This window comes from Suillus fuscotomentosus (genome assembly GCF_016647785.1).
Source record: "Suillus fuscotomentosus strain FC203 chromosome Unknown F5891scaffold_59, whole genome shotgun sequence".
Taxonomy (NCBI): domain Eukaryota; kingdom Fungi; phylum Basidiomycota; class Agaricomycetes; order Boletales; family Suillaceae; genus Suillus; species Suillus fuscotomentosus.
In genome coordinates, this window is record NW_024539571.1 from 27,068 (window position 1) to 46,232 (window position 19,165).

The following is a 19,165-nucleotide window of genomic DNA, read 5'->3' on the forward strand; positions in this document are numbered from 1 at the left end:
TAAGAGTGAGGGTCTATTTTTTTTTGGTTTTGGACACTATTTTACGTGGATTCGTTAGAGGTTTCGACGAGAAACTGCCATATGGGCACACCTCGTTCACGACAATATCGTCACACTTTATGGAACGACAGAGGGGCTCGGGTCAACTACAGCCCTTGTCTCCCAGTGGTTTCCGCACGGCACGCTGTCCCGTCTGATCACAGAACAGGGTGCTACATTAACCATCAAGTCCAAATTGAAGCTGGTAACTCAAACCTATTTGGCTATAATGGACCTAAACTGAATTATACTTATTCACCAGCTTCACGACATAGCATCTGGGCTCTACTATGGTTTGTATTCCCTTCACGGTCATCTTGTTTCAACTGTTAAATTTGCCGTTAGTTCACTCTTTTCCCGTTGTTCACGGTGACATTACGAGCGTGAGCTCATCCTCTACATTCAATTGCACTCACTAATAAATGCAGTCTAATGTTTTAGTGGATCTCAAGGAAGGAGAATACAAGGCTTACCTAACGGACTTCGGCTTGTCAAGTATCCTCTGCGAACGTTTAAAAGAGTGCTCGATTGAAGCATCAACAATTGTTCGGCCTGGCGCAATCAGATGGACTGCGCCCGAGTTGATGAGGTCACCAGACTCCCCTCCCGATGTCAAACCATCCACGCAGAACGACATGTATTCCTTTGGTCGTGTCATGTTCCATGTAAGTGTGAGCGTTTCAAGTCCACGAAGTTTATATTCAATCTATCATTCATCCCAGTTGTTGACTCTGACTGTTCCTTGGCATGACATTGATGATTACAGAGTCATTCAAAAAATACAAAATGGAGAGGACGTCCCGCGTCCTGAGGTATCCGAGGCGACGTCTGACGTCACAGACGCCCGCTGGGATCATATCAAACAGTGTTGGTCAATTGATCCAGCTGCTCGTCCATGTGCCCTCACAGCTATGAACTTCATAACGAATGAACTAGAGGCTTTGGAACAGGATGTAAGCTCATAACTTGTCTCGCCGTATAGGAGTAGGGTGTCTGACTCTGATAGGGTGACCTTGTTAGCGGGGTACAAGAAAACCACCAAAATATATATTTGGTCGCGGAGCCGGTATGAACTGGCCAGCTTGCGATTGAAGTAATTTGGCTTAAATGTTTGTCAACCAGTCTAGGATTTCCACTGCACCGTCGCTTCAGTCTTCCTTGCAAACACTTGTTCCGTCACCCAATCCCGTTCCCTCTAGTCCTTTAACACGTCATCTCTTCTCTACAGCCTCGTCGCTGGTGAGAATCTAATGGTACATTGTTTTTTTGTGTACTGATTCTTCCACGTGGTCAAGTCACTTGCAGGTCCTTTGAATGTGTTACTTTTCGGGGAGACTGGAGTTGGAAAGAGCGCCATTATCAACTTGATTATGGGATGCGATGTTGCACAGACGTCGTCAGATGCACCACCCTGCACATTGCGGCACACCTCCCATCAAGTTAGTCTTGCAGGTCGCGAATTCAAACTTTGGGAAGCTTCCTCGATCGAATCAATGGGTTTTTTCCGGACCCTTTTTGCAAAATGGCGCCTGAAAAAGTCATACAAGAAGCTGTACAGAGATGACGGAGTTTACCTTCTTTTATATTGCATGAGGGGATCGAGGGCCCAGAGAGCACTGATCAAGGATTATAAATTCTTCACTGACATCGTTGGCTCCACAGCCACTGTGGCAGGCGGCGTACCGGTCGCCGCTGTGGTCACCTGCTTGGAAGATTATCCCAAGGACATGGATGTGTGGTGGACGAAGAACATAGACAATCTGGAACGCCTCGGAATGCGGTTCTCCGCACACGCTTGTATCACTTCTCTTCCTGACGATCCAACATCCTCACTCGCTATGCGCGCACGTCGACAGCGATCAGAACAAGCCATCCGCCATCTTATTTATGGGTCCTACAGAACAGGTACCGAAACACCTCGCAGTTCCAGTCCAGCTTTGACTCGATGAAAAAAAATCTGGCTTAGTTGCGTATTATTGTCTTCGGAGATTTGGGTTCCCCTGGCAAGGCGCTGTGCGCATATCACTGTTGAAAAATCCGTTCAAGGCTTCATCCTGCTAATGACCGTTCTGCAATTTCCTCTGTATGACCGATATGTATCCTTTATGTCGCGCTATACTAGTAGTACTTACTATGTATATGTAGATTTGAGTTCGATACTATCTCACAGTGCACTAGCACCGTTTCTCACTGTATCGTTATCATTGTTTTTGCAAACCCTGTATCCCAGGTTCGTCATCGTCATCGACTGACAAGTCTAGTCCTAGTTGCCAATGAAGAGCATATATATCACGCTGGTGAGCCAAAAAATTTGAGACGATGCAAATCAGAACGGTTTATGTAAATAGATCGGCTTCGCTTAGTAAGCCACCGTTTGATCTGATTCGGATTGGACGAGCAGTACTCACAGCTTCAAGCAGTAGATCAACTGGGCATAACACTTGTGAAGACATTCTGCACGACACTTCATTTCTACGTAAGCTCGAACACATTACTATCCTCACATAGGCCAGGGCGGTTTGTACTCTAGAGCGCTTTTCGAGCGCCCAGTCGAGTTCTTGCCCGGCGACTGCAGATCATGTCATCATTCGCGAAGTCCAAGTTGAAGGCAGCGAGAGATGCTATTGGAAAGAAAAAGTACGAACAAGCACGTGAAGCCGCTGCACAGGTTCTTGAATACGAGCCTGATAACTATACTGCGTGCGTTCCCAATCTAAAGGGATGTGTTGCGAATCTCATATCGACTATCTTGTGCTGGGCAGCCATGTGTTTCTTGGTCTTGCTCTCTTAGAACTCGGCCAGCACGAGAAGAGCGAGCAAGTAAACCTGACGATCGTTGTGCGGCGCATATAAACTAATTTTTTACATCAGCTTTATCGAAAGGCCATAGAACTCAAGGATGATCAAATACTCGCATGGCAGGTACAGTGTGTTGCTAGCCTCAAATAAGTGATTCTTACCTAGTGCCATGCATAGGGAATTGCAAAGCTTCACGAACAAACTCAGAAGTGGAACGATTTGGCGGATACCCTGGAACACATGATGCAGATATTTGCCAAAAAGTGATTGCGTTCTCATTGTGATGCATACAGCTGAGAATTGAAAAAAATCGTACAGCGATGATGCCACAAAATGTGCTGAGACCCTTCAAAAATTAATGGATATTCTCCGGCAACATGGGACACGCCGTGAGGTATGAATTTGCCCATCTTGAAGCCATCTTTCTCAACATGTTTAGGTCATTCAAGCATTATACTTTTACCTACCAGAATCCTCTTTGTATCCGGTTCTTTCAACACTCCCTCCACCTAATGCTACGAATCCTACATCGACCTCAATTTTTCCTACTCAATCGGCAATCCACAATTCACTCGCCGTCTATGAGGAGCTTGTATCCCTGACAGAGCGAGAAGAGGAAATGTTTATCAAGTCCGAGTTTGACAAGCGACGTACTCGCCTTGGAGCTCCTAAACCTGAGCAACTCAAGAAAGACATTGGCATCGAGATTTGGCACTCGTCAAAGGTAAAGCAGCCTTGTGAGCACTCCGGTTGTCAGGCTAATCTTGACCTTGCAGCTTCCAGTACTATACAACGATATTCTTAATCATCCCAGCACCTCGGACGAACTGCGGCGCGCCACAGAATCGAAACTCATTCGATATAAATACCAATTGTTTCTGGCACTCCCCTCTACTGACCCAGAAAAACGCCAAGTTGGCATGCAGTTGGATGAGATGGTTCACGGTATTGTGACGATTGGCATTCCGGATGAGTTTGCTTGGTGCATCTGGTTTGAAGGGAAAGATTATGATACAGTTGGTACTGGGCACGCCATCAAATTAACCATGATTACTGAATTGGCTACTCTAGAGGGTCTTGGTCTTGCGTATCTCAAGCAGTTCATAGAACTCTTCCCGACAAGTACATTGGCGCTGATGTTGACAGGATACTTGACATACAACAAGGCTGCTTATGGTGACGAAGAATCAACAGAAGAACTGACCTTTGCGGTGGATAGCGACCCTTATGGCACTATTCTTGTGAGTTCACGAATCACGCTGTAGAATATATCGATATCACTGACATATCTCTTCAGGATGCCTTTTCAGCACTCCCGGACTCATTACTAGCGAACATGATCACAGCCCGAGTCCATTTACAGGAAGTCGAATACACAGATGCCATCAAAGTCGCTGAAAGCGGTCTGGAATTGGTGCGCAGGTATGAGTCGAACGCAGCTCGTGAACTCCAAGAGTATGTGGAAATCATTAGAACCCTGAAATGTAGTGATAACTTATCGTCCATTTAGAGTGCGCAAGGCCTTTCACATTATTCTGGCCACATCCTTCGTCCACCTGTTTCCTCCAAAGCACCACCCTCGCGCCCTTTATTTCTTAAATGACGTCCTGAAGCAAGATCCTACCAATGTGGACGGATTGATGGGGAAGGGGTATGTTTTCCGATACGCTGAAAAATGGGAGGAGGCGGAGGTGCTATTTGCGCAAGCAGCGGAGCAGCTCCCTGACGATGTTGACAAAGGTGTGGAAGCAAAAGAGGAGAGTGCGTGGTGCCTTAGTCGGATGCATGCGGATGCTGGCGTAGATGCTTTGAAAGAGGTCTTTGAAACCTTGAAGGATATCGAGGATCGTGACACCGGTAAAGCTCGATGCCTGTGGCGGATTGGAAGATGTTATTGGGATCTAGGAGGTATAACGACCCACGCCTTTTGGCTTGTATTACTGATCCCTATTACAGGAGAGTCTCGCGAGGAAGCTTTCAAATACTTCATCACATCGCTCAAACACAATCGCGAATATGCACCAGCATACACTTCGCTAGGTGTATATTACTCAGAACACGCGTCACCGCCCGACCATACTCGAGCTTCGAAGTGTTTCCAGAAAGCGTTTGAACTGGATGCTCGTGAATCAGAGGCTGCGAGGCGCCTTGCGGAAGGCTTCGCTGACGAGCGTGAATGGGATTTGGTTGAGGTAGTGGCTCGGCGTACTATAGACGGTGAAGGCGGGATGGGTGCGGGTATGGGGGAAGGAGATGGCGCAGCTTCAGGAAAGTATCTTCCGACAAACGCGTGGGCATGGAAGGCTCTCGGTGTTGTTGAGCTGGTAAAGGATGTACTTATGACGTTTATTTCCAACCTAACTTTATTTGGCACAGATAAGGAGGAACTATGCGGAATCCATCAAGGTTTTTCAAGTGGCACTCCGAGCAGATGTCGATGACCAGCTCTCGTGGCTAAGACTTGGTGAAGCTACAGTAAAGCCGGCCGCCATGCCGCTGCCCTCAGGGCACTTGGTAGAGCTCACGAGCTTCAACCGGACGACTGGATGTGTACATACTTTATAGGGGAAGTCCAACGGCAAGCGGGAAGGCTTGCAGAAGCTCTTACCTCTTTCCAGTCTATACTGGATGTTCGTCCCACTGAAGCCGGTGTCCTTTTATCTGTTGCACAGACCTACCTCGACTTAGCCCGGCATCAAAGGTTTACCGGGTTTGTTACCCGAGCTGAGCAGTCTTTTATCTCCTGTGTCAACGTTGTGTTAGTCGCCATCCGGGAAAGCCCGGGATATCGTGGAGTCGCCTGGAAAATCGCTGCTGATGCTCTATTTGATTTATCGGTAATCACTGTCTTCGCAGATGAAAATTACGTCCGCGAAACCGTGACCGTGGTCTGTGAAATCATACAAGACCAAAGTAGCGCTCGGCTGGCCGGTCTATTCAAGTTCACAACTCTCTCTCCGGACGACCGAATCACCGGGCTGAACGTACTCGAAGCTGCTGTCGCTGCCTACGATTACCGCATCACAGTGGGCTCCTCCGACGAAACCGCTCTCCCAAGCTCATTGTACGACCTTGCTGTAGCCCTGCACGAGTGGATTTTGAAACAGCCATCCGGTACCACAGGGAAAGCCTTGGAGGCAACAAACTCATTCTTGGTTCAAGCCCTACAGATAGAGCCTGGAAATGTCAGGTTCTGGGTCGCATTGGGTGATCTTCACTTCGCACAAAAGCCGAAACTGTCGCAACATGCATATATCAAGGCGATCGAAGTTGACACCAAGGTTGGTGGGACACATATGCCCGTTGCAATCTCAACTCAACCTATCTAGAACGTGGTGGCGTGGACCAAGATTGGTCTCCTCTACCTATATCATAACGATATTGAGTTGGCTACCCAAGCATTTACGAAGGCGCAAACTCTTGATCCGGATCATACCCTGGCTTGGATTGGCCAAGCATTGATTGCAATAACAAACGGTCACGAAGCAGATGCTCGTACATTACTTGAGCATGCAGTCAGCATGACAGCAGACGTGGTGAATACATCCCCGCCGCCTTATATTTGTATAAGCAACTGACACGTGGTTCAAGCCTATGGCAGACCTGCAATTTGCCTTACGCGTTCTTGTTACCGTAAACGATTCGAATACAGTTCGTGCACCCAATACAGATCGCCTTTTAACTGCCTTCTTCGTCCTCGGGCGCTATTCCCAACGCTGCCCGGCTGATGCCTGCGGCCTGCATATCTTCGGTCTGATTTGCGAACACCTTGGAAAACTTGAACAGGGTGTGGAATACATAAGTCGTGCAATTACTCTTCTAGAAGCAGCATACGAGGAGAAGGAGGATCCCATAGTCGAACGCCAATTTGTCATCGCACACACCAACATCGCGCGACTCCGTCTTGGGTTGCAGGACTATGAAGGATCATTGGCATCTTTCGAGAACGCTCTAAGTCTACTTCCTGAAGATGCAGAGCGGGAATCACAGATTCTACGCGTACAAGCTCAATACGGGTCTGGGTTAGCGTCTTTCAAGATGGGTGATCTTCAGGCCGCCATGGCGGCATTTCAAGCTGCTTTGGAAAGCGCCGCTGACGATCTTGTTCTCCGAGGACAGGTTACTGTTCTGCTGGCACAGACGATGTGGGCGATTGGGACACCCGAGTTCCGCGAGTCTGCGAAAGGCTTGTTACTTGATTGGTCAGAATGCAACGTCGATGATTCCCAGTCAACTAATCTATTGCTTTAGCATCACCGCCGATCCAGAAAATTTGATGGCAATCAACACTCTAGCTGGAATGGGGATACTCACTGAAGACGATGGGCTAGTTGATGCCGCGCTCTCCGAAATTCTGTCACTCCCCGTAGAACAGAGACTTGAGCTCGATCCTCGAAGAGACGTGACGTATCTCCTCGTGCAACATTATCTTGGGCTGGTACGAATTCAAGTCTTAAATTGTTTGAGTGCACGATCCTGAGATTTTTTCGGCAGGGCGACTCTGACAAGGCAATTAAAATCGCGCAAAAAGCCCTTCATGTTGAGCCTTCGAATCTGCAGATGAGGCGAGAAGTCGCATCTTTGTTGCTCATGCAGGGGGAAGGAGACGCTGCGTCGGCCATCCTGGCATCTGTAGCGCTGAATCAAAACATTGCAGAAGCAAAGACCACTCTTGCATTATCGGTACTTGCACAACCAATACAGTCTCAAAGAAGTGCACAAAAAGCCATCATGCTGGAACCCGGTCAACTGCGAAACTGGCAGACTTTGGCTTATGTTCGAGCACAGGAATCGCTGTGATATCGGGTAGGATAATGTACACGTATGTAAAAAGAGACTCAATACTCGATCATCCAATAATGTGCCTGCTGTATGAGTTCGTGTAAAATGTCGGGTGCTGCGATGCCGTCCATTGGCAGAACTCTGCCTTCAGCAGACAGGGCACGTCCGTCACCGTTTTCCTTGAGCAGCGACCTCTGTAGCATCACCGATGAGTATTGAGAGGATTCATTGCACGAAACTTCATACCTCGTCGCGTCGCGTCCTCCAGCAACTGAGTATCGACGTGTTCTGCAGGGAGCTGCACATACCTCACAACGGAACCGCGAATAAGCAGTTTTTCACCGCCATCTAGAAACAGAAATGAATATGGAAACCGGATAGAAAGCGTACATTAAGCACCATGTGTGGGTGTCTCGCCTCGTCCAGTACATTGATTGAGTCTAGACGGATATTGAGAAATCTGGGGGAAGAATGGGAGTGCATCATCAGTGATATTGGATCTATGCTGAGATGAGAGCTACGATACTGACTGGTCTACTGACTTCAATACTCCTGTAATCGAGAGATCGTTCTTCAACTCGACGGTTACTCGTTGATCTGTCAGTGTCTTGAAGACGGAGAAGATAAGCTTTTGGATGTCCAAATTAACGATCAGTTAAGTTCGCAGCAAGACGCTATGAAAGCTGACCATGACTAGAAGCACGGCTTAGATTTTAATAGAGTGGTGAATGATTATGGCCGGTGACATCGTCAATCGGAATTATTTGGCGCAGTGGCTGTGCTCAACCGCAAGAAGACGGCCTGCTGATATCATAGAGAAAACTAGTGCTACAATATTGTAATAATATCTACTCAAAGTCCGCCATATCGAAGTTGTACATAAAGTGCTAGCAGTTATTGAGGTCAGTATTTGCCAGAGATGGTGAAAATTTGTTTCTACCTTGTATAAACTCATGACCTTCACTACCCAAGCCTCTAGGTGATAAATCTTTTTGTTGCCAAGTCGCATTCGGGTCTCCTGTACACATGTGAGAAACTGAAAGATTCAGCCAACGCCCACATACATAAAATGCAGCCCAATGCATAACATCGGCTTTCATAGCCTCGTCCACTCTCTCCACCACCCGCTCTGCAACGGTCTGGATACTATCAGTAACCTGTTCAGTATGCTGTACAGAGCGGTTCACCTTCAATATGATCGTTGGGGGAATGCAGTGGGCAAGAAGCTCGTAGAGTTTTCCCCGGACTTCCAAAACGCGTGCTGGTGACTGTTCTTGGACGATGAGATCAGCGACCTTGTGACAGTAGATTTCCCAGTCTGGTTTGGCTATTGTCAGTGAACCTGAAAGATCTGGCCTGCACACGATGAGTGGCTGTAAGAGCGATACGGTTGCAGATTGAACATACGATTGCATTTTCAGGGCTTCGAAGACGAGTAATGCTTTTCGCATGTTGCCACCAGAGTCTTCGGCGATCTGTTGTGATGCTTCTTCAGGTAAGTCGAACTTCAGTTTCTTCGCTACATGTTCCAAGACATTTTGCATCTAGAGGCGTTCACTATCAAGTTTAGAAAGAGCTGCTTGATGCCTACTCACTTCTTCTGGGGTCGGTGCAGCGACTCGCATAAGTAGACAACGACTCTTTATTGGTGCTATTAGTCTGCTGGTGCTGTTGGCGCATAGTATTATCCGCATGTTTGACATGTATTTCTCCATCGTTCGACGTAACGCTGCTTGGGCATCACGGGAAAGAGAGTCCGCTTCGTTAATCACGACGACTAACAAAAAGGTGAGGTTGAGATCTGATTATTACGCAATGTTGGATGATACCTTTGAATCTATGCTTCGCGTTCAAGTCTACCTGCTGTGTCTGCGCAATTTCCTTTAGCAAATCTTGAATGACAACTCTGTCATAATTTCCGGCCTCACTTCAAAGCACTTTAGATGATTCAGAAGAGTATCAAATGCCGAATAGCTGACCTGGGAGTGATCTCGATGTGAAAATTGCTTTGAACAACGTTTATTTCCAGCTTGCGTTTCGACGGTGAGATAAACACTCGTTGATCAATTTTGAGCTTCGATTCATGTTCATCAGTATCATCCAAAGCAAATCATAGACTTGTACGATTCCCCTCACCTTCTCAACACCACTCCCAAACAACTGCCTTAGAGTACAGCTGATCCGTGTCTTCTTTCCAGCTCCAGAAGGCCCGTAGAAGAGCATGTGTGGGAAGTCGGCTGACGCAGCCTGTATGTATGACACCATATGAGACACATAACCCTAAAACATCTAAGGTCGACTTACCAGAGATTTTAATCGAATAGACAAACTCTGGTGGTAGTGAAGGTCATCCAAAGTCTTTGGTCTGAACTGCACTACTATGAGAATAGCCAACCACCCAACGTAAAAAAGCTTCTCACTTTGTCTACCCAGAGAGACATCGTTGGAAATAGTTGAAAGCCAAATAGGAACGTCGATTTGAAAGCGCAAATTGCATGACAGCAGTCGCGTGACGTCACGCGTTAATTGTCACGCATCTGAAGGTATATTGAGCCAATACCATGGATGAAAAGTAAAGCTACCAAGAAGTGACTAGTGATCTTCGAGTAACAGGACAAGAAGGTAGCGCATGGACAGCAACGATGTCATATATTGTTGAGAAACAAGATGGCGTTGAAAAGAAAACACGACCTAGATAGACCCCTATTAGTATGGTGGGAGTGAAATTCTTCCTTTTTCATTACTTGTTTTCCCACATGAGAACTACCGCCTCAAAGTACTGTAGATATATATATTGCTCACTATTTCTAAAGCCTATCGTCTTATACCTGTGTCCATTCCTTCACATAGCAGTACTGAAGTGACTGTCTTTAGCGAAAAATATCGCCCTTTTAGAGTCGTTCACTGGTAACTCAACTACATCTTCAAATGACTTAGAATCCTGGGTCTTTGGAACATCCCAGCACATCTGAGTCAACGTGCCTAGTACCCCTCGTGAGGTTTATCTGAGATACACTGTATTGTACTACGGTGAACACCACTGGACACAGGCGAGACATCAGCAAACGTGCAGACGGTCCTGGATGGCCTGGAGAGTCTGGCTCCAGATTATCAGGTTATCAGATTCAAGCCTGTGCGCACATGAATCAGCCATGACCAGATGGGTATGCCTGTTACCAGATCGTGTTCAGGCACCTTACAGATCCCTACCAGATCCCTTGCAGATCACAGCCAGCCGCAGACCAGACATGATTAAATCAAAAGAATTGATCAAATTCAGTAGCGAAAAATGTAGAATAACAGGTAGTAGATATGATACCACTGGTAATACTTGGCAGAGTCGGCGCTGTTCGGTCAATGACACGAGGCACTTGGAAAATAATCAGACCAGTACAATAGTGACTCGGTACTAAGACTCACCAGCCTAAGAATTCTCTTCGTTGTCGTCTGAGAGTGGAATGGCATCACGGACATCCATAGAGTCGTCATCCGAGGCAACATGGACACGATGGGCCAGAGAGTCTTCACCTACCAGCTTCCACATGCCATCTACAATCTGATCCCACTTTTTATCAGGGAGTTGAGCCGTCTGGAGTGAGTACTGCATAGCAACACTGCCCCATGCCGAATCGAAGGAGACTTTTCTCGTGGGCTGGGAAGGGAGACCGGCACGCTTCACCTCCTTGGCAGCTTCTTTCGCAGAATCACCATCCTTGTACAAAAATAGCGTGCGGTGCACCTGCAAAATGGAGGTTAGTAAGACACTACTAAGCAATGACTTAGGACTCACCGCAGCTGCGCAAACCCCCAATGCACCTGCAGGTTTCCCGAATGCCTGAAATGATGTTCCACAATGCCTCGCATGTGTCGCAAGTAACTCCAGGAGCATGGGAGCCAACCACGATCCTTTCAGACTCTGTTGGACCGTGAGGACGATGACAAATTATAATTGTAAGTCACATGCTGACATACCTGGTGATCCGCGTAAATGAATGGCACACATTTTTGACCTTCTATTTTTTGAGGCAGGCGATCTTGGACATATTTGATCCGAGCATTGGTATCAACTCGGTATTCTGCTTTTTTGAGTTCACGTTCGAGAATCTTCATGGCGTTTTTCCCAAGCATACTCCGCCACTCATTCAGCTGGTCCGTTGCCTCAAAGTCAAAGTTTCATTAGCATTTGAGGCACCCAAACTGACCACTGTACATACCACTTTCTTGATAGCAGGACACTTAGTAATGTCGACCTTGTTGTGGCCAAAGAGAAGATCCCACAATTCCTGCAGCCTGCTAGAGACCTCTGGGTGTTCGTTCGTCCCGAAGGGATCGGTGGTTGTCCCAGCCCAATCGATCAGCGCACAAATTAGTCGGGCCCATATCTCATTATCCTTCTTATCTACAAAAGGTAAGTCTTCGAGCTTTAACTTCTTGAGTGGCTTTGATTTATCTTCTGAGCGCTTGATTTCTTCCACAACAGCATCGTCGGCTCCCTTTTGCATCAACGTCAAGCCCATCTGAACGCAACAGAGTTGTTAGTAAACACTTGTGTAAGCAGTGGTTAAGTACATTAGCAGTGACTCGCGCTGACTTGGTTCCTGCAGTGGCACCGATTTCCTTGGGAAGTTTGAGGTTGCTACCCTTCTTCTCTCGAGTTGCAGCCAGTGACTCTGGTGTTTCATCATGGTCAAACTCTCCGTCTCTGAGTTCGTCGCCTTCAACTGTTGGTGTAGTTGCACTGCTGCATGACGATGTGCCGGACATAGAACAGGAACATGTTGCTGAGGCTGCAGGTACAAGTCCTCCATCTGATACTCTAGTTGAACTGTACCTCACTGATTTTGTTGTCAACCCAACTATTTTCTTCCAATTACCTTGCAAGTTACTCGAATGTGCACCCTTTGCACAGTTTAGTCTGTGATGAACCAGTACTTCGGTGCTCGGTAAGTCAATCAGAAATTTCGGACCATATTGCACACTGACCGTTCAGCTGTGTCAGGTTCCTGTGATTCAGTCTCCTTGTGCTTCCTCGCCATTGATCCTGCTGTTGCTGTGGTCTTCCTTGCCCTCATGATTTCTTCTCATAAGACCCGTTTCTGGATAGGTAAGAGTAGTTGCGCATCTATCGCATAGAATTGCATTTACTCACTTTCTCTTTTGATGCAGTGCCTTTCTTACCCTTCTGAGGCTTACGGACTTCTTCTTCGGCACTACTACTCTCATACTCCTCAGGCTCATGATCCTCGCTGTCATCACCACTCTCTCCCTCCGAGCTTTGGGACTCCGAGTCAGATGGCTGAAAAGCTTCATCTGACTCTGAATCCTCATCATCGCTGCAGCTGGCAGCTGTTTTGGATCAGGTAAGCTCACTATCTCATGTTCGACTGACTCCGACAGTAACCTGACCTTTTCCAACAGCATAGTAACCCTTGGCCGCTGCCTGTGGGCGATAGGAAGGGGTATCTTTGCCATAAGTGCGGTCATCTCTTTTAAGTGAGTCTTCCATTGCGGCAATGTGTTTGATGCCATCTTGATGTTCCTTGGCTACTTTAGCTGCTTCTTCCCGGCTTTTTTCTGCTGCTGCAGCATCTTGGGATCGCTTTTCTGCTGGTGTTTGGCGCTTGATTTTACCTTCAAGTAGAACTTTGGCGGGGTGAGTGTTCACATTGGAGCGACTTGGCCGAGTCATGACTTGAGGATAGTTTTCAAGAAAGCGGAAGGGCGCTGTCAAAAATTTTCCAAGGTTTGTTTCCAGCAAACAAAGTGTCTTACCAATATCTTGCGCCTGATTTATCACTCAGGTCCCTCCCAATAGCATCATGTTGAGCCGGCTGGCGTGTTCATTCCACGGGTGTCCTGAAACCTTCAAATCTCAACGTGGACGGACAAAACACATTCACACCTATCATAGTTCTGTTGATGCCATTCCCAATCCAACCGCTGCTGACTCAAACCCTCATTCTGACTCGGACCCCCAGGAATTCAATTTCAATTCTAACCATGACCTCATCAATGACAACTATTTCAACAATCCCAACTCTCAGCCTGAAGGCCACTCCAATGGACGTCAATCCCAGTACATACCTCACCCACATCTCCGTGGTAAGTCAAATAGAATCATGTGTCCGAACAGATATAAAATTGAACACTCTCTAGGTGACCCTTGCGACCTCAAAGGCAACCCTCTTCCTCCAAACGCCCCAAAGCCTGCTCGCTATGTAGGTCCTCAAGACAGCTGGGCACCCTTTGGTGATCAAGCTGAATACTTACTTGCGGACTTCTTGTTCTGCAAAGAGGAGATGTCCGCCCCCAACATCGATTTTCTGATGGAGTTATGGGCATTCAAAGCGGCCAAGTATGAAGAGGACAGCCCATTCAAATCTCACCGCGATGTATATGCCACAATCGATGTGATCCGCGCAGGTGATGTCCCTTGGCAATGTTTCTCTGTCGCACCTCAACATAACCTCGATTCGGATGTGCCCTGGTGGCAACAGACTGAATATCAAGTATGGTATCAAGATCCTGATGCTGTCATCCAGGCTATGCTGGCGAATCCTGACTTTGCTGGGCAATTTGATTATTCTCCATATGTTCATTATGACCAGTCAGGAAAACATCGTTGGAAGGACTTCATGTCTGGTAACTATGCATGGCGCAAGTCTGTGAGTATCCTGAATTATATCTACACAAATATCTAACTGACACTGTGGACACTTTCAGGACACAATATACGAGAACGACCCATCAACAGAAGGATCCATGTACGTTGGAATCATCCTCGGAAGCGACAAAACAACAGTATCTGTTGCCACCGGTCATGTCGAATATCATCCGCTGTATTTGTCGATTGGAAATCCACACAATTGTGTGAGGCGAGCTCACCATAATGCAGTCACTCCAATTGGCTTTCTTGCCATTCCAAAGGGTGCGTGAAATAGTTCTATTATGTACCCTCCTGACACTATTTTTCAGCTGATCGCAAATACAATAACGATGTTCAATTCCGAACCTTCAAGCGCCAGCTTTATCATTCTTCCCTGGCAGCCATCTTCAAGTCGCTTCAAGGTCCAATGACAAAGCCAATTGTCTGTCGATGCCCCGATGGTCATTTTCGTCGAGTGATCTACAACTTGGCAGCTTTTATTGCGGACTACCCTGAACAAGTCATGCTTTCTGGTATTGTGCAGAATTGGTGTGCAAAGTAAGTCTGCAGATTTGTTTCGATTGTTTGACTGACACTTGGTTACAGGTGCACTGTGCTGCCTGAGGATCTTGATGGGAGCACTGCTGAGTGTCAGTCTCAAGATTATACTGATGTGCTGGTTGAAACTTTCAATTTGGACGTGTTGTGGGATCAGTATGGGATAGATGATGATATTGTGGTAAGTGATGTTTAACTTTTATGTGCGAGTTTGATTTGCAACGGTCCTTTTAGCCCTTTACAAACGATTTTCCACGTGCAGACATCCACGAAATGCTCTTGCCGGACCTCCTTCATCAAGTTATCAAAGGATGCTTCAAGGATCATCTGGTGACTTGGATGGGCGAGTGTCTGAAGGAAGTCCATGGTGAGGCACGTGCTAATGATATCATTGACGATATAGATCACCGGTGTGTCATACTTCTTGCAGCTGCGAGAGTTGTACTGACCCTCTGAGTCTTGACGTGGACTTCGCAGAATTGCTGCTACACCATCATTCCCAGGCCTGTGCAGGTTTCCAGAAGGCCGCTGTTTCAAACAATGGACTGGGGACGACTCGAAGGCATTGATGAAGGTAAATGCTCATCATGTCTTATTCTGTCGCCAATCTAAATGACTCACACTTGTACACTGACAGGTTTACATCCCTGCGATTGTGGAGTATGTTTCTCCCCAGCTGGTTGAGTGCCTCAGTGCATTCCTCAATTTTTGCTACCTCGTACGACGGTCTGAACTTGGAGAAGACTCTTTGGCCAAAATCAAACAGGCCCTACAGCATTTTCATGAGGCTCGCGAGATCTTTTGTGACTCTGGGGTCCGGCCAAATGATTTTGCGCTGCCATGTCAGCATTCAATGGTACACTATATCCATCTTATTCAAGAATTTGGTGCTCCAAACGGCCTATGCTCGTCAATCACCGAGTCTCGCCATATCACAGCGGTGAAGAAGTCATGGTGTCGATCAAATCGGTATGAGGCGCTGGGCCAGATGCTGCTGACAACCAGCGTCTGGACAAACTTGCAGCTGCACATGTCGACTTTGTGGCACGAGGACTTCTACCAGCCTCACATGCACCCCCACCCAGGTGCAGCGTTGATGTTACTATGGGTGAGGGTATCAAGAATGATGCACCAGACATTGAAAGAGTCCAAGGATCAGTCATTTTGGCACGCACACCTCGTACGTCTTTTTTGAGTATGTGAATACATTAATACTAATTACATCTGCAACTATCATCCAGAACGTGGCTATCCTCGGACACTTGAGACCCTTGCAGTGCATCTCCAGCAGCCCAACCTTCCCTTACTTGCTCGCGAGTTCCTTTACAGCCAATTGAACCCTGGAGCAGCTCTGATCGACTGAAATGACTTACCACTGATCGACGGTCCAATTTCTGTGTTCCATTCTGCTGTCGCTACATTCTCAGCACCCAGTGATGTCTCTGGGACCCACGGCATGCATCGTGAAGTGATTCGTTGCACTCCATTGTGGTGTCGCAAGCATGCACGGTATGATTGCGTCTTTGTTGTTGAGGACCAGGAAAAGGCTGGAATGCGAGGGATGATCATCAGGCGGGTCAAACTTTTATTTTCATTTGTGTTTCATAGTGTTACATATTCTTGCGCACTGATTGACAGATTTTCACGCATGGGGAGAGGCCCAGATTCATTAACAGGCATGTGGAAGGTGAAGCCTGAGGTTTCTGGGCAGCGCGGGACTCGTGTTCAGTCTGTCAAGCATGTTGACACAATCCTTCGAAGTGCTCATCTCATCCCTGTCTTTGGCAGTGGTCCCCTCCCAGATGGTTTTCATTTCACTTATTCTCTTGATGTGTTTAATTCTTACTATGTAAATAAGTTTGCAGATCATCATTCACATGAAATTGTATTTTGATTAGCCATACATGATAGTATTTTAAGTTCGCGGCAACTTTTGGACCTGTTGTGATTGTAATCTATGTTCGGCATTGCACCACGCTCTCTCAGCCTTCCAACGTGCATCAACAAGGTCTTGGAGGAAGTCCGCAGGGACGGCAAGGGTTTTGGTTTGAAAATGAGTAGTGGGACTGGGAGATTCTGGTGTTTTTCGCTGTATGGCAAGTGCTGCGAGGTATTCTGGGGCTGTGCCAGTGTGCTGATGTCAAAGATAGGCTAGAGGAGAAATGATGGCTCATACTGTATTCAAAAGGTCCATCGGGATCAGCAGGTATTTTGAGGCGCCGAGATAGACGACGACTAATGAAAAGGGTGTAAGTCTGGTCACCTGGTGGCATGAGAATCTGGTGTGTGACTGACCGTTTTTTTATCTGTGGTGGGCCATCATGGTCCGGTGACTCAGAATTCAGATTGGTAGTAGTACCTTCAGGTTCCTCGGAGTCAAGTTTGATTAGGCTGGGGGGTTCAGAGTGAGAACTAGTAGTATACAAAGTTGTCAACTTAGCACTAGTAGTAGCCTAATAATGAAAAATTTGTCTTGGCTTACCGTTTGACTCGAAAGGGTTTGGGTGTTGTAGGGATTGAATCACGAGTGGGAGAATCAAGTGACATTATGGAAAATGTATGGTACACTGGTGTATGATATGAGTAAGAGGTCTACTACATGTTTTTCCGCTGCTGATGATTGATTTGTCGTGCGTGAGAATGGAATACATACCAGACCTCCAGGATATCCAGGTCGACACCAGGACATCCAGGTGTTGACCAGGTGCTGCCAGGTGCCTGCACATTTGCTGATGGAAGACAGTTTAATATTGATGTATCAAACAGGTCTCAAAGACTATCAATCAATTGGCCCACCGCAAGATAACGAGCAGCCTTCTAATAGCTCACCAGAGGATCGATGGGTATGGAGATTGCAACAATACACAAGTGCGTAAAAGATCACAATCCTATCAGTGAAAGCAAGCAGACTATAGTGTATTTGATTTCATAAATCGCAAAATAAGATACAATGAAATTATAGCGGTACGATCGTGGTGTTTCCCAGGGAGGTGGGCAGAGGAAGAGCAGACTGGAATTGCGGCGAGGTTTCAGTTTTAAAACCCAGGACAGTTAGATCGCATGCTTACTGGATTGGGTCCGGAGGGCCCAGGTACCGCAGATGCAAGGACTCCAGAACTTGGTGTGGAGGATCCAAGTCCCACTGTCACGGCTGATGGTGAGGGAACCAATATGGTTGAACCACCAAGCGATGCAGTCGCCGTCATTGACTGGCCTGCTGAAGAAAGGTCCGCGATGACCTGCACCAAACCGGTTTGGTGCATGGACGACCAATACTCTCTCATGAGTCATATACCCTGAAATACCACTATGAAACCCTTTTCCCTTTTATCTGAAGTTGGACTGAGGCTAAGGGAATATTTTTTGCTTTTCTTTTTATTTTTTTATTTTTTCAAGTCTATATGCCAGCAGCCTGAATATTTTAGTACATTTAATTCTGCAATGAGTTTTGCTTAGTCAGCCATGCTGATGACTCAGACAAAATCCCACACATGTCAGGTGACTGTGAAAAATATTTCCCACATATGTTGTCCTGGAAAAACATTAGTAAACCCCTAAATACTAGGCTTGCGTCATTCTCACCCTTCAAACAAAGCAGAGCAAAGACAGCCACACACAGGATTCATATCATGTGACACTTCTTACTCTCCTTCTGGATTTGTCATCAGGGGTTGGACAGGTCACATGACTTAGCAAATACCCAATGACTCACTATGACTCACTATGACTCACCTTGCACATATGACTCATTATGACTCTTGATGACTCTTGAATACACTAGTAGCACAGCCACATTTATTGTGTATATAATGACCTCAGTTTTTGAAATAATAAAAAGCAGATACCAGCAGGTAGTAGGGTGTTTCTCAGCCCAACTAATACTAAGTTGTGAAGTAAGGTGTGATAAGTGTCAGTACCAGTGTCAAGAACTGTTTCAAGACTGAGAGGAACACTCTCAAGAGACAGTTATACTGCAAGCTCATCATACTGAACGACCCACTGTGAGCTCACTGTGTGCAACAACCAGCAAGCAAGGTACAGCCACACTTTTATTCTGATTTCTATTATTCTTTTTCTTTTCTTTTACTTTCACCAACCTTTGGTGGTCTTTGTCCAGAAATATATTTCCAAAATATTCGTGTTGTCTCTACGTCCACCTAAGACTCAGAAGTAGCATAGTGGGGAGACTTTAGGAATTGATAGTGAAGCTTGACCTCACTCATCTGAGTAGCGATACTGAACCAAGATATTCTGTGCCTGCTAGGCTTTAGCCGTTGAAGAGGGGACTTGGTAGTAAACCCAAGGACGTCCGTTCCTGAGTCTGTTTGAATACTCAAAGAA

General features: G+C 46.6%; 9 protein-coding genes across 9 annotated transcripts; 5 read left to right on the top strand and 4 right to left on the bottom strand.

Moving 5' to 3' along the window:
- Positions 1-58: 58 nt before the first annotated feature.
- On the top strand, positions 59-835 carry F5891DRAFT_1055709 (uncharacterized protein; the record flags this gene model as incomplete). Its single annotated transcript, XM_041362673.1, has 4 exons — positions 59-244; positions 302-422; positions 468-704; positions 762-835. Coding segments are annotated over 2 exons (297 nt in total), but the record flags the coding sequence as incomplete, so codon positions are not given.
- On the top strand, positions 465-935 carry F5891DRAFT_900912 (kinase-like domain-containing protein; the record flags this gene model as incomplete). The annotated part of the gene is made up of 2 exons (XM_041373460.1): positions 465-704; positions 762-935. Coding segments are annotated over 2 exons (414 nt in total), but the record flags the coding sequence as incomplete, so codon positions are not given.
- Positions 922-1,988, top strand: F5891DRAFT_1150921 (uncharacterized protein; the record flags this gene model as incomplete). The annotated part of the gene is made up of 4 exons (XM_041365135.1): positions 922-992; positions 1,046-1,105; positions 1,162-1,278; positions 1,335-1,988. The coding sequence occupies exons 1-4, from the start codon at positions 951-953 to the stop codon at positions 1,986-1,988; spliced, it is 873 nt and encodes a 290-aa protein (XP_041221595.1). The 5' UTR covers positions 922-950.
- Positions 1,989-2,617: 629 nt separating this feature from the next.
- F5891DRAFT_1130401 (superkiller protein 3) lies at positions 2,618-7,638 on the top strand (the record flags this gene model as incomplete). Its single annotated transcript, XM_041364522.1, has 16 exons — positions 2,618-2,739; positions 2,802-2,859; positions 2,911-2,961; positions 3,016-3,101; positions 3,157-3,232; positions 3,278-3,562; positions 3,615-4,079; positions 4,136-4,293; positions 4,349-4,695; positions 4,795-5,162; positions 5,215-5,288; positions 5,309-6,119; positions 6,168-6,402; positions 6,491-7,040; positions 7,090-7,276; positions 7,333-7,638. 16 exons carry the CDS (start codon positions 2,618-2,620, stop codon positions 7,636-7,638), a joined length of 4,179 nt encoding a protein of 1,392 aa, XP_041221596.1.
- Positions 7,639-7,777: 139 nt separating this feature from the next.
- F5891DRAFT_613571 (uncharacterized protein) lies at positions 7,778-8,380 on the bottom strand. The gene is made up of 4 exons (XM_041372464.1): positions 8,309-8,380; positions 8,151-8,248; positions 7,867-8,080; positions 7,778-7,814 (listed from the first exon to the last, which is right to left on the bottom strand). Exons 1-3 carry the CDS (start codon positions 8,309-8,311, stop codon positions 7,969-7,971), a joined length of 213 nt encoding a protein of 70 aa, XP_041221597.1. The 5' UTR covers positions 8,312-8,380; the 3' UTR covers positions 7,778-7,814; positions 7,867-7,968.
- A 3-nt stretch (positions 8,381-8,383) lies between these two features.
- F5891DRAFT_1175356 (P-loop containing nucleoside triphosphate hydrolase protein) lies at positions 8,384-10,076 on the bottom strand. Its single transcript, XM_041365712.1, has 11 exons — positions 10,041-10,076; positions 9,925-9,990; positions 9,757-9,867; positions 9,600-9,694; positions 9,450-9,547; positions 9,216-9,397; positions 9,028-9,164; positions 8,808-8,976; positions 8,685-8,759; positions 8,561-8,638; positions 8,384-8,507 (listed from the first exon to the last, which is right to left on the bottom strand). The coding sequence occupies exons 1-11, from the start codon at positions 10,059-10,061 to the stop codon at positions 8,469-8,471; spliced, it is 1,071 nt and encodes a 356-aa protein (XP_041221598.1). The 5' UTR covers positions 10,062-10,076; the 3' UTR covers positions 8,384-8,468.
- A 968-nt stretch (positions 10,077-11,044) lies between these two features.
- F5891DRAFT_1193452 (uncharacterized protein) lies at positions 11,045-12,384 on the bottom strand (the record flags this gene model as incomplete). Its single annotated transcript, XM_041367746.1, has 5 exons — positions 11,045-11,359; positions 11,411-11,536; positions 11,593-11,778; positions 11,835-12,137; positions 12,190-12,384. 5 exons carry the CDS (start codon positions 12,382-12,384, stop codon positions 11,045-11,047), a joined length of 1,125 nt encoding a protein of 374 aa, XP_041221599.1.
- Positions 12,385-13,439: 1,055 nt separating this feature from the next.
- On the top strand, positions 13,440-16,718 carry F5891DRAFT_1130403 (uncharacterized protein; the record flags this gene model as incomplete). The annotated part of the gene is made up of 11 exons (XM_041364523.1): positions 13,440-13,722; positions 13,777-14,285; positions 14,344-14,548; positions 14,596-14,824; positions 14,873-15,005; positions 15,059-15,234; positions 15,302-15,398; positions 15,462-15,780; positions 15,813-16,004; positions 16,066-16,141; positions 16,259-16,718. The coding sequence occupies 11 exons, from the start codon at positions 13,440-13,442 to the stop codon at positions 16,716-16,718; spliced, it is 2,679 nt and encodes an 892-aa protein (XP_041221600.1).
- Positions 16,719-16,739: 21 nt separating this feature from the next.
- On the bottom strand, positions 16,740-18,087 carry F5891DRAFT_983737 (uncharacterized protein; the record flags this gene model as incomplete). The annotated part of the gene is made up of 7 exons (XM_041377354.1): positions 16,740-16,958; positions 17,120-17,130; positions 17,184-17,236; positions 17,307-17,391; positions 17,478-17,542; positions 17,654-17,712; positions 17,893-18,087. 7 exons carry the CDS (start codon positions 18,085-18,087, stop codon positions 16,740-16,742), a joined length of 687 nt encoding a protein of 228 aa, XP_041221601.1.
- Between the last annotated feature and the right edge of the window lie 1,078 nt (positions 18,088-19,165).

Excerpts from the sequence above, each read along its gene's own strand:
- F5891DRAFT_613571 (XM_041372464.1), bottom strand. Across the intron at positions 8,081-8,150 it reads GTATTGAAGTCAGTAGACCA|ATTTCTCAATATCCGTCTAG; the intron begins GTCAGTATCGTA and ends TTCTTCCCCCAG.
- F5891DRAFT_1175356 (XM_041365712.1), bottom strand. The coding sequence starts at position 10,061 with ATGTCTCTCTGGGTAGACAAA. Across the intron at positions 9,398-9,449 it reads CGCGAAGCATAGATTCAAAG|TCGTCGTGATTAACGAAGCG; the intron begins GTATCATCCAAC and ends CCTTTTTGTTAG. Across the intron at positions 8,760-8,807 it reads CCCCAACGATCATATTGAAG|ACCGTTGCAGAGCGGGTGGT; the intron begins GTGAACCGCTCT and ends GATAGTATCCAG.